At 46.9% G+C, this 13,792-nt stretch overlaps 1 protein-coding gene across 1 annotated transcript in view; it reads right to left on the reverse strand.

The window, feature by feature from the left end:
• LOC149440563 (uncharacterized) overlaps positions 1–13,792 on the reverse strand; it is a 58,440-nt gene that overhangs the window by 36,348 nt on the left and 8,300 nt on the right. The window contains exons 3-6 of the mRNA XM_089658452.1: positions 10,664–10,942; positions 6,788–7,072; positions 5,141–5,425; positions 1,836–1,916 (exon numbers count right to left, since the gene is read on the reverse strand). Coding sequence (XP_089514578.1) covers positions 1,836–1,916; positions 5,141–5,425; positions 6,788–7,072; positions 10,664–10,942 — 930 coding nt within the window. The remainder of the gene's footprint in view (positions 1–1,835; positions 1,917–5,140; positions 5,426–6,787; positions 7,073–10,663; positions 10,943–13,792) is intronic.

The following is a 13,792-nucleotide window of genomic DNA, read 5'->3' on the forward strand; positions in this document are numbered from 1 at the left end:
ATTCACTATATCCGCTCTCCCCGGACCTGCATTCACTATATCCGCTCTCCCCGGACCTGCATTCACTATATCCGCTCTCCCCGGACCCTGCATTCACTATATCCGCTCTCCCCGGACCCCGCATTCACTATATCCGCTCTCCCCGGACCCCGCATTCACTATATTAGGTCTCCCCGGACCCCGCATTCACTATATCCGCTCTCCCCGGACCCCGCATTCACTATATCCGCTCTCCCCGGACCCTGCATTCACTATATCCACTTTTCCCGGACCCCGCATTCACTATATCCACTCTCCCCGGACCCCGCATTCACTATATCCGCTCTCCCCAGACCCTGCATTCACTATATCCCCTCTCCCCGGACCCCGCATTCACTATATCCGCTCTCCCCGGACCCCGCGTTCACTATATCCGCTCTCCCCGGACCCTGCATTCACTATATCCACTCTCCCCGGACCCCGCATTCACTATATCTGCTCTCCCCGGACCCCACATTCACTATATCCGCTCTCCCCGGACCCCGCATTCACTATATCCGCTCTCCCACAGTACACAGAACATGGAAATGCAATTATTTTAGTAAATATAACACTGCTAAATAACTTCTCATCAGCAGTATATAGCAGTCTTGTGACTTCAGCAGAGCACTGGTTAAAGCTTGTAGAAGTTTTCTTTCTGCTCTAGGAGAATGCAGAACCCCTGACCTCTGTATGGACAGTGCTGATTGACCCTGTGCTGATCACATGCACTCTCCCAAGAAAAAAAAAAACAACCTCTCTAGCAATACACACCAAAATGAGCATGTGAAGAAGAGCTATGGTTTAGTCAGTCTTATCAGCGTGGACATTTGAACAAGAAGAGGGGCAGAGAAGACAGGATCAAGCAGCCTTTTTACACAGTGCGGAGGATTAACCCCTTAGGTTCCACAGTGACTATAACAAGCATGCTTTACTGCATAGAAAGACTTATTTTACTGTTGTGGGTTTAAATCGATGCAAAACTGCATGTTCGTTCTGCACATATCTAGGTCAGGTAGCAATCACTGCCTGAGAGCCCTTTCACACGGTGCTGCATGTGCCCACAGGTTTGGAGCGGGTTAGCTGCACTTTCCCATGCATTCAGGAGCTTTCAGATAGCACACCGATACCACGGGACTCAATATACAGTAACTCTATGGGAAGGTGTAGCTAACCCGCTCCAGACCCGTGCATACATTGCACCACATCGGTGTGATAGAAGGGCTCTGACCAGGGGTGGACTGACAACTCATGGGGCCCCCGGGCAATATGGGATCATGGGGCCCCTGTGTCCTTGCCCAAACTCAAAAAGCCTATGAAAAAGGTACCAGGAGCATCTCATGGGGCCCACTACTGACCCCGGGCCCTGCCTGAGTTTCCAAATCATCAGTCCGCCTGATGATTCTGACTCGTGTCACACACCAGATCTATACGAGTGGTTCACGGCCCCAGTTTAGCTTCACGAATGACGACGGGAGAAATACAGGACTTCTGGACGCCGGTTTCGAGAAGAAATATTAGGATGCCCATTGAACAATGTAGGGATATATAACATCCGATGTGTTGTACCGCGTACATAGTGAAGCCAAAGTGAGCGCCATCAGGATGGACGGTGCCTATGTATCAAAGCATGCGCCATATCACAAAACACGAGGTTAGAATGACTACTGAAGGTAAAAGGAGAGCTGACACGTTTCAGGGATCTGCGTCTTCTTCATCAGTGTTAGTAATCAATGTAGAGGGTCAAAATTCACAAGATATAAACCTTTCATATCAATCATCTGACATATTCTCTTTGTCTTCTATTATAGACTCACCTGGCTGTGGATCTGGACTCACATCTAGCAGACTGGAGCCTCCAGCTGTCCAATCTGGAAGGTATGGGTGTGTCTCGCTACCTGGAGAACATAAATAGCCAATCACTGCTCAGATCATCGGTCACAAGGAACAAAACATGAGCGCTGCTAAGAAAAAAAAATAAAAATGAACAAAAAAAGTTTTAGAGAATCAGGATATAGTATGGAGCCCTTTGCTGATGTCAGAGTCCACACTTGAACCCCCCATACCTAAGTTGACCATTGATACTGTAAGGCAGTGGTCTCCAAAAACTGCGGCCCGTGGGCCAAATGTAGCCCTTTGCTTGCTTTTATCTGGCCCTTGGGGTACTGTTCCTCTCACTGATAGGAGGCGCTATTTATTCTTCTGACAACAATTATGGGGAACAAGTCTTCCACTGACAACCATGATGGAGCCTTATTCCTTCCACTGACACCAATGATGGGGCATAATTTATCCATAATTCATAAAAACAAGAGTGCGCACACACAACCGCTCTCAGGTTGAACTGGATGGACTGGTGTCTTTATTTAATGTTACCATCTATGTAACTATATTGGAAATAAACAATGAGGCACTATTCCTCCCACTGACACCAATGATGGGACACTATTCCTCCCACTGACACCAGTGATGGGGCACTATTCCTCCCACTGATACCAGTGATGGGGCACTATTCCTCCCACTGACACCAATGAGGGGGCACTATTCCTCCCACTGACACCAATGAGGGGGCACTATTCCTCCCACTGACACCAATGAGGGGGCACTATTCCTCCCACTGACACCAATGAGGGGGCACTATTCCTCCCACTGACACCAATGATGGGGGCACTATTCCTCCCACTGATACCAATGATGGGGCACTATTCTTCCCACTGACACCAATGATGGGGGCACTATTCTTCCCACTGACACCAATGATGGGGGCACTATTCTTCCCACTGACACCAATGATGGGGGCACTATTCCTCCCACTGACACCAATGATGGGGCACTATTCTTCCCACTGACACCAATGATGGGGCACTATTCCTCCCACTGACACCAATGATGGGGCACTATTCCTCCCACTGACACCAATGATGGGGCACTATTCCTCCCACTGACACCAATGATGGGGCACTATTCCTCCCACTGACACCAATGATGGGGCACTATTCCTCCTCCTACTGACCATATGCCCATATAATTGTTTTAATCCTAATGACTACCCTGCCTAAAACAATGTCTACTTCCACTGATGTCAGGGCATTTTCCACTCCAGCTGGCCATAGTCCAGCCCTCCTAAAGTCTGAAGAACAGTAAACGGGCTCTTTGTTTAGAATGTTTGGAGTCCCCTGCTGTAAGGTACAGTGCCAATCGAAGTTGCTATCCCTAAATAAAACAACAAAAACAAGCTCTTGGACTGGAATGAAGTGGGTGGAAGTCTGAAAATGATTGTTGCCTGGCTGTGCAGGATATAGGGGGACTCAATACTTAGCGGCTCCTTCGGGGGTGAGCACTACAACAATAAACCATGTCCATTAGGAACCTATCACAATGCCCCCCATCAAGGTGAGGCCATGGCACTCTTTACATGGTACACTCTTTATCTACAGATATTACCTGTCACCACCATGAAAGGGGCTATTTGGCTGCACTTGCCTCCGGGGTTAAGGTTTCTTAATCCTCCCTGACTAGAAGTCAAAGCAAATGAGTCTTGTAGTCAAAGGGCAATGGGTCTCTATGTCAAGAGCAAATGTCCTGTTGGTATCTTTTTGATGAGAAATGTACTCATTTCTGCGAGTGGCCATTGTGTGATAGGTCAGGTGGTACAAACCAATTGTAGCACTACCCCCTTAGGAGTTGGGTCCCCCTAGAGTCCTCCACACAACTTCATAAAAGCTTGCGCCCAGAGTCAGAGATCAGCCTTAGAGCTTTGTTTTTTTGTTTTGTTTTTTACTTTTTATTTAGGGGATTTTGAACTGGGATAGGGTTAGAGGTGTAAAGAACCAGCAAACACAAATGCTCCTGCGCTTGGGGATGGAGTCGACGCAGGCTACAACCACATTAAGAATGTCCTGGAACATGCACACCTTGCTGCCCTCAAATGCACCGGGGGAATCCAAATATACTGAATGAGGAAAGAACAAAGAGGGCGCACAGGCCTAGTGCATTACCATAAAAAATGTTTAATAAAAAATAAAGTAGGTGTTGTACTCACAAATGACAATATAGTCAAGGCACATCATAAAAGAACAGCTGGGTCAACACCGTGCTGAGTAACAGTCCGCAATAGGGAGTTTAGACATCCAAAAGGCTGACGCGTTTCGAGGACTTGCCTTTTCCTCAGAGCCCTCAGAGGGTTAGAGGTGTGCAGGATGCCCAAGGGTACTGATTAACTGAGGACAACATCCTGGAATGATTTACAAGCCTTCTTTGCAGCACAGTCTCTGTTGGAGAGCCAGCCAGCGTCTCCTTAGTGTACCACCCCAGACCCTAGATGAACTTCTCTTCACCCAGCAATCTGGAGGTTCCTGTCACTTTAAGAGATGAACAGTCACTGGTAGGTGAATGATCTGGTTTCTGCACCAGAGTGCTCCTTCCCCTATTCGCTCGGAGGCTGCAGGTGTACTCCCTCAGATCCTCTCCTGTACCACTGGTGGGTTGGTGGCTGCTACCAGTCCTATCAGCTAGGCCGCTCCTTCCCTGCCATACAGGCGGTCCTCTCTCAGGGGGCCAGTGAGCTCTGAGCTTTCCTCCTTTCCAGCTAAGGGCCTGCAGGTAGGCGCCATCCCACAGGGCCTCCTGGCAGCCGCCTTCCTTCAGCCACACATCTTCCTCTCTGTCTTCCACCCAAACTCTGCTGCAACTGAGCAGGCTCCAGAATGTTTAAGGGTGTCCCAGCCCCTTGCCAAGACTTCTGTTGGAGATTGGCTAGGGTCCTTCAACATTTCAGCCAGCCACTGCTTAGATCCACTCACTGCCTCTAATGCCTTCCTCTAAAACCCTAGAGCAGGGGAAAATTCAAGAGGTGCTGGCCTGCAAAGTCTCTTAGCTCCTGACCAAGATTTGACCTTCTGGCTATTACACCCAGGCTGCTATTCAGCCTCCCTTACTAACAATTAAACACTAGCTCCCCCTAGCTAAACTAGGAGGGTGCTACACAAAACCAATAAAACCAATTCTAGGCTTCATTTCACTTTCAGTCTAAATGGCTGCTTTTGGCAATGTGGCGAATCTGGGCTCAGAGAACGCTGCAAGATGCGACCTATAATGGAGCAATAATAGTGCTGAGACTTACTTGGTTGTAGAGACTGCTCCATGTCTATCTCTTCCAGGAGTTTGATCATCGGCTCATGCTCTTCCTTCAATATATTGTATAAAGCGTCCTTTTGTGCAATACTCCACCCACTGATATAAAAGTACAGCGTTCTCATCCGATCTTGATTGGTTCGTTGTTCCTCTATTTTGTCACACTGTTCAAATGTCAACAGATCCTTGATCATGAGATAATACAGAAGGCACTCCACCTGAGTTGTTCGTTCTATCAGTTTCTGCCGATGTCTGTCCACAAAGTGCTCCTTTTCTAAAATACAGTTATTAATATATTTTTTATCATTTGTTCACCTTTTATTAAATGTTTACAATTTAATCGGTGGAAGTTATATCTGTTTTTATTTCCATTATTTAGTGACAAAACACATTATACTGCAAGAGTAGGAGGTTTGACAAAGGAGCTGACTGGTGCTCCGAAACGCGTTACCTAGGCTACAGATCCATCGCCCTGACGCCACTTCCGGTTTCCTGTGTTCCACGGTGGTTTCCCTGATGTCACTTCCAGTTCCATGGACTTCCCGTCCCTGGAAGCCGGTGCCTCCATGCAACGCTGACATCCACCCTGGTTTAGGCTCCATTGAACCCTGGATGCTGACCCCACCATACCATCTAAACCACGGGTGTCAAACTGGTGGACCTCCAGCTGTTGCCAAACTACAAGTCCCAGGAGGCATTGCAAGATTGACAGTTACAAGCATGACTCCCAAAGGCCAAGGCATGATGGGACTTGTAGTTTCGCAACAACTGGAGGGCCACCAGTTTGACACCCCTGATCTAAACAGTGGCTAACAGAGTGGCTATGGTCCCCATCTAATTTCAGGCTTTTTATCTTCTTCACACGTTCGTTATATCTCCCTTCCTTCCTTTCCTTCGTTCTCTCTCTCTCTCTCTCTCACACACACATTTTCTCACTCTCTTTATTTCCTTCCTCTCTTTCTCTCCTTCCTTCTTTCCCCCTCACCAAAGCCACCTACGGGGCTCCTATAAAAAATGTAAAAAAGATAAAATATAAAACTGTAAAAAATAAAATAAAAATAAAAACCTACTGACGCTAGTGGTGGAACTACCAGGGTTGCGAAGGTCACTCTTGCGACCTGGCCCTGGCATTCCACCACCGACTCCGAGGAAAGGGTCCCCGGGGCTTGGCTTTGCTCAGTCCAAAATGCCTGGGCCTATTTTTTGTCCCAGTCCGGGCCTGATTATTAATATAGTTTATTGCCATGATGATTGCCTGAATATCATTAGGATTGCCTCATTGTCATTGGCCAATAGAAATATGCAGAAGGAAGAGGCGGGCAAACATATCCTATCAGTAAGTATTAGACCTCTAGCTGTCAGAATGGCTTAGCTGTAACTGGAACATTTTGGAAGCTGCTTCAGCTACATACATCTCTAGGGGGCAGAATGTTATGACCACAGCAGGTTTTTTTCTGTTTTTTGTTTTAATAATTTTTTAATTATTTTTTGGAAACAGCATCACCAGACCAAAAGAACCTTTCTTGGGCTTCTTTCCATTTCAATCTAAATGGTTTCTGTTGGCAATGTGGTAAATTTGGGCTTAGAGAACGCTGCAAAACCCAACACATAATAATGAAACAGTACTGCGACTTACGTGGTACTAGTTGCTGCTTCTTGTCTTTCTCTTCCAGGAGTTCGATTAGTGGACCATTCTGTTCTTCTAATATTTCATATAAAGCGTCTTTTTGTGCATTATTCCATCTGCTGATATAAAAGTTCAACCTTGCCATCGCCTTTTGTTGGTTTTTCTGGTCTTCTATTATCTTAAACTGTTCAGATGTCAACAGACCCTCTTCCAGAAGACAATTCAGAATGGACTTTTCCAGAGTCATTTGTTCTGTCAGTTCCTGCTGATATCTGTCCACAAAGTGCTTCATTTCTGTCAAAGTAAATTAGTTATTAACAATTTTTTTTAATGTTCACAATTAAATAGTTTAGCACAGTGGTCTCCAAACTGCAGCCCACAGGTTGGATGTGTCCTTTTGGTTGTCTTTATTCGGCCCTTGAGGGATCATTATATCCATTGACACCAATGATGGTGGTGGTCCCACTGATACCAAGAATGGGGCACTATTCCTCCCACTGATACCAAGAATGGGGCACTATTCCTCCCACGGACACCAATGATGGGGCACTATTCCTCCCACGGACACCAATGATGGGGCACTATTCCTCCCACTGACACCAATGATGGGGCACTATTCCTCCCACTGACACCAATGATGGGGCACTATTCCTCCCACTGATACCAAGAATGGGGCACTATTCCTCCCACGGACACCAATGATGGGGCACTATTCCTCCCACTGACACCGATGGGGCACTATTCCTCCCACTGACACCAATGATGGGGCACTATTCCTCCCACTGACACCAATGATGGGGCACTATTCCTCCCACTGACACCAATGATGGGGCACTATTCCTCCCACTGACACCAATGATGGGGCACTATTCCTCCCACTGACACCAATGATGGGGCACTATTCCTCCCACTGACACCAATGATGGGGCACTATTCCTCCCACTGACACCAATGATGGGGCACTATTCCTCCCACTGACACCAATGATGGGGCACTATTCCTCCCACTGACACCAATGATGGGGCACTATTCCTCCCACTGACACCAATGATGGGGCACTATTCCTCCCACTGACACCAATGATGGGGCACTATTCCTCCCACTGACACCAATGATGGGGCACTATTCCTCCCACTGACACCAATGATGGGGCACTATTCCTCCCACTGACACCAATGATGGGGCACTATTCCTCCCACTGACACCAATGATGGGGCACTATTCCTCCCACTGACACCAATGATGGGGCACTATTCCTCCCACTGACACCAATGATGGGGCACTATTCCTCCCACTGACACCAATGATGGGGCACTATTCCTCCCACTGACACCAATGATGGGGCACTATTCCTCCCACTGACACCAATGATGGGGCACTATTCCTCCCACTGACACCAATGATGGGGCACTATTCCTCCCACTGACACCAATGATGGGGCACTATTCCTCCCACTGACACCAATGATGGGGCACTATTCCTCCCACTGACACCAATGATGGGGCACTATTCCTCCCACTGACACCAATGATGGGGCACTATTCCTCCCACTGACACCAATGATGGGGCACTATTCCTCCCACTGACACCAATGATGGGGCACTATTCCTCCCACTGACACCAATGATGGGGCACTATTCCTCCCACTGACACCAATGATGGGGCACTATTCCTCCCACTGACACCAATGATGGGGCACTATTCCTCCCACTGACACCAATGATGGGGCACTATTCCTCCCACTGACACCAATGACGGGGCACTATTCCTCCCACTGATACCAATGACGGGGCACTATTCCTCCCACTGACACCAATGACGGGGCACTATTCCTCCCACTGACACCAATGACGGGGCACTATTCCTCCCACTGATACCAATGACGGGGCACTATTCCTCCCACTGATACCAATGACGGGGCACTATTCCTCCCACTGATACCAATGACGGGGCACTATTCCTCCCACTGATACCAATGATGGGGGACTATTCCTCCCACTGATACCAATGATGGGGGACTATTCCTCCCACTGATACCAATGATGGGGGACTATTCCTCCCACTGATACCAATGATGGGGGACTATTCCTCCCACTGATACCAATGATGGGGGACTATTCCTCCCACTGATACCAATGATGGGACACTATTCCTCCCACTGATACCAATGATGGGACACTATTCCTCCCACTGATACCAATGATGGGACACTATTCCTCCCACTGACACCAATGATGGGGCACTATTCCTCCCACTGATACCAATGATGGGGCACTATTCCTCCCACTGATACCAAGAATGGGGCACTATTCCTCCCACTGATACCAAGAATGGGGCACTATTCCTCCGACTGATACCAAGAATAGGAATTATTCCTCCAACTAATATCAATGATGGGGCACTATTCCTCCCACTGACACCAATGATGGGGCATTATTCCTCCTACTGACACCAATGATGGGGCACTATTCCTCCCACTGACACCAATGATGGGGCATTATTCCTCCTACTGACACCAATGATGGGGCACTATTCCTCCTACTGACACCAATGATGGGACACTATTCCTCCTACTGATACAAAGAATGGAGCATGATTCCTCCCACTGATACCAATGATGGGGCACTATTCCTCCCACTGATACCAATGATGGGGCACTATTCCTCCCACTGATACCAATTATGGGGCACTATTCCTCCCACTGACACCAATGATGGGGCACTATTCCTCCCACTGATACCAATGATGGGGCACTATTCCTCCCACTGATACCAATGATGGGGCACTATTCCTCCCACTGATACCAATGATGGAGCACTATTCCTCCCACTGATACCAATGATGGGGCGCTATTCCTCCCACTGATACCAATGATGGGGCACTATTCCTCCCACCGATACCAATGATGGGGCACTATTCCTCCCACTGATACCAATGATGGGGCACTATTCCTCCCACCGATACCAATGATGGGGCACTATTCCTCCCATTGATACTAAGAATAGGAATTATTCCTCCAACTAATACCAATGATGGGGCACTATTCCTCCCACTAATACCAAGAATGGGACACTATTCCTCCCACAAATACCAATGATGGGGCACTATTCCTCCCACTGACACCAATGATGGGACACTATTCCTCCCACTGACACCAATGATGGGGCACTATTCCTCCCACTGATACCAATGATGGGGCACTATTCCTCCCACGGACACCAATGATGGGACACTATTCCTCCCACTGACACCAATGATGGGACACTATTCCTCCCACTGACACCAATGATGGGGAAATACTCCTACCAGCAATGATGGGGCACTATTCCTCCTACTGATACCAATGATGGGGCACTATTCCTCCCACGGATACCAATGATGGGACACCATTCCTCCCACTGATATCAACAATGGGGCACTATTCCTCCCACTGATACCAACAATGGGGCACTATTTCTCCCATTAGAACCATTAATTGTAAACTAAGGGGCGGAGTCACCTGGTGACACCATTGAACATATATGACGTCATAAGGGGGAGGGTCATAAGTGGCTTTTTAATAGCGGATTAAGGAGTTTACAGGCGACACCACCTCTTAAAACTTTGCTTGAGGTTGCAGTGCTTACAATTGATTAAAAATTGCCATTCGGAAAAAAATAAAACAAGCATTCAGGAGTTGGCAGGATCCATTCCTGAAAACCCAATAGAGGCTGCTTAGCCACCATCTGAAAAGAGATCCACCACTGACCACGGTTCAGAGACTGAGCAAATGTGAACTTAGCCCAAAACCGTTGAAATGCAACTCATTTCTGTGGGGAACACACACGGAATTCTGGATAAAAAAGGAAATACTGTATAAAAAAAAGGAAATATGCTACGACTCACCTGGTTTGACCTGTTTGTCTTGGTGCTCCAAGTGTTCGATGAGCTGCTCATTATATTTCTTTAGCATTGTATATAAAGTGACCTTTCCCTGATTACTCCAGTATCTGACATATTTGAAGAGCTCTCTCATCTTCCTCCGAGAGGTGGGTTTTCTACGTATCTCAGCACATTGTTTCTGTGTCAGGAGACTCTGTTGTAGAAGATCATCTAACATGGGATCCACCACAGTCACCCCTCTTATAAGATCCGTAGAATGTTGTTTTATAAAGTTGACTTTTACTATAGGATAATAAAAATACAGAATTATAAATCTATCTTATAGCACAACTGCAACCTTTTTTTTTTATTGTTTGCTTTGGATAGAACAGCAAAGGATTGGAGCCATACCTAGTAATAGTCATTTCAACAAGTCCATTCAGCTGGGCATGTTCTTTAACATCGAATATGTTTTGGCACTTATCTAGTTTTGCCTCGATAGTCGAGGTGTGACAATTTAATTCCCACAATGGACTGTAAAAAAATATGTTTGTGCAGGAGCATTGTCGTGGTGGAGAATCCACTTGCCAGGCCAGAGTTATGGTCTTTTCCTCCAAACAGATTCCCGTAACCTTTTCAGAATTTCCAAGTAACAATGTTGGTCGACCATTGTACTATGCTGTATGAACTTATAGTGAACTGTCCATTTGTGAGCATAAAAACCCACCAGGATGAGCATATGAGCGTTCGCACATTAGTCCTTTGCGTTTTTGACTGCTTGCTTCTTGTGTCATTGTGAACATCTTTCCGCCCCTCCTTAACCTCCCTGGCGGTATGATTCTTTCCGATTTTTGGTGCTGAAAGCGGTACCATTATTTTGCATGGAAATATGTAGTTTTTTTTATTGTAGGCTGTAATATTTAGGAATAACTCACTGAAATCTGTCTGAACAAGAGTCTAGTAAACATCCCGGGGATGATAAAATTTTAAACACAAAATCATAAATTATAATTTAATAAATAATCATAAAAAATAATAATATAATATTAATACATTTAATTCAATAATATAATCAAACCAAAAACACTGAAATTTGAAATAGAGCGCCAAGTTCGCACATCGCTGAGCAAAGTCGCAGAATCGTTTTCAGTGTCTGATGACGAATTTCCCCACAAATCATTATCACTCAATTCTGCAAGTGGTTCTGATTTACTATCGCTGTTCTCTAGCTGATCTAAACCGCTTTTGACCTAAAGGGACACTTTTTGGACGCCATGGACGTTTCTCAGTTTCCAGGCAGAAAGAACAGACAAAATGCAGGCAGGGCGCCGGACAAAGCACTAGGGACAAAATGTATGTGAAATTGGTTGAGACAGCAATGTTTTACTATGTAAAATGTAAAAAAAAAAAAATGAAATTTTTTAAAATTTTTAAATTTCCCGCCGCCGCCGGCGCCCGTACGTCCCGACGTCACAGGGACAGGACACAGAAGCCAGATGCCGGCATCGGCCGGAGGAGATGGCCGGGGACGCTGCAGGGGACACATCGCGGGAGCGCAGGGTAAGGTAAGGGAAGAACAAATGCCGGAGCAGCGCCGCATGGTATTCCCGAGTGTAGCTCGGGGTTACCGCTTTTGGTACTGAAATGTTACCCCGAGCTACACTCGGGAATACCGCCAGGGAGGTTAAACTACCTATGTCATAGGTGTCAAACAGAAGGCCCGCGGGCCGAAACCGGCCCTCCAGGCCATTTCATGTGGTCCTTGTATCTCTCCTGCAGGTACCCCCTTGTCTCTGCCCACACCTTGTCTAAGCAGTCCGCAGAAGAGAGGAGAATAGAACAAATCTGCCAAATCCTCCTCATCCCCACACCCCCTCATCTCTGCCTCCCCTGGACTCAGCATTCAGCAGACTCTGGTAACTGACTCCACTTCTCTGGTCCTCCTTCAGACCCTGCACTTTCTGCTTTCCAGTTCTGCCCCCACAAAGGGGGTGCATGTTAGGTAAGGTGTGGGATTCTTGACATCTGATGTAATGGGGGGGGGGGTGCTCTGGACATCTAGTCTTACAGATACAACTGGCCTTTTGAGGGCCACCATAATGCTGATACGGCCCGCCATGAAATGGAGTTTGATACCCCTGGCCAATGTCATTCATAAACATTAAATGTTTTCATGGACTGTTTACCATAAGCCTGTTGTAACAGAGTTAAAGTTTCACCAGCACTTCTGCCAACTTTCACACCAAATTTGATGTTAATCCGCTGCTCCAGATTCCTGTCCAGGGGCGGACTAACCATTAGAGCACTCGGGCACTGCCCAAGGGCCCAGGGTCAGTAGGGGGCCCAATGAAATGCCCCTGGTACCTCTTTATAGGATTTTTTGGTGTGCTTTGAGTGTGTTCAAGGACACAGGGGCCCCATGATCAACTATTTCCAAGGGGGCTCCATGAGTTGTCAGTCCTCCCCTGTTCCTGTCACTCCTTTTCAGCCAACAAAGTAATGCACATTCATGTTATTTCTTCTTCTACTCCGTAAAGACTGAGTCAACTGGTCTGTGACCCAGGAGAGTGCAAGTTTGAACATGGCAAGATACACTCCAGTGCAAATGGCCATGTGACAATAGTGGTGCCGCCAGCATTCCGGGAATTAGATTGTCACACTTTCATTTTCTGTTTACAGTTTATGAGATTTTATTGATTCACAAGCAGGAAGAAGAAGGTCCTGATCCCTCTATATAGATCTTTATATCACTAGAGGGATCACCATCAGGAGGAAGGAGGTCCTGATTCCTCTATATAGATCTTTATATCACTAGAAGGGTCACCGGCAGGAGGAAGGAGGTCCTGATCCCTCTATATAGATCTTTATATCACTAGAGGGGTCACCGGCAGGAGGAAGGAGTTCCTGATTTCCTCTAATTCCAAACTGTGGCCCAGGGGCCAGATGTGGTCCTTTGCTTGCCTTTATCTGGCCCCTGGGGCCCTATTTTATGAACTGACACCAACAATGGGGCATAATTCCTGCTGCTGACACCAACAGTGGGGCACAGTTCCTCCCATTGACATCAACGATGGGGCACAATTACTTCCAGTGACACCAACAATGAGAAACAATTCTCCCACTGATACCAATGATGGGACACTATTACTGCCA

The sequence above is a fragment of the Staurois parvus genome, unplaced genomic scaffold (assembly GCF_062004578.1).
Source record: "Staurois parvus isolate SC_StPar_1 unplaced genomic scaffold, SC_StPar_1.0 ptg001070l, whole genome shotgun sequence".
Classification (NCBI taxonomy): Eukaryota; Metazoa; Chordata; class Amphibia; order Anura; family Ranidae; genus Staurois; species Staurois parvus.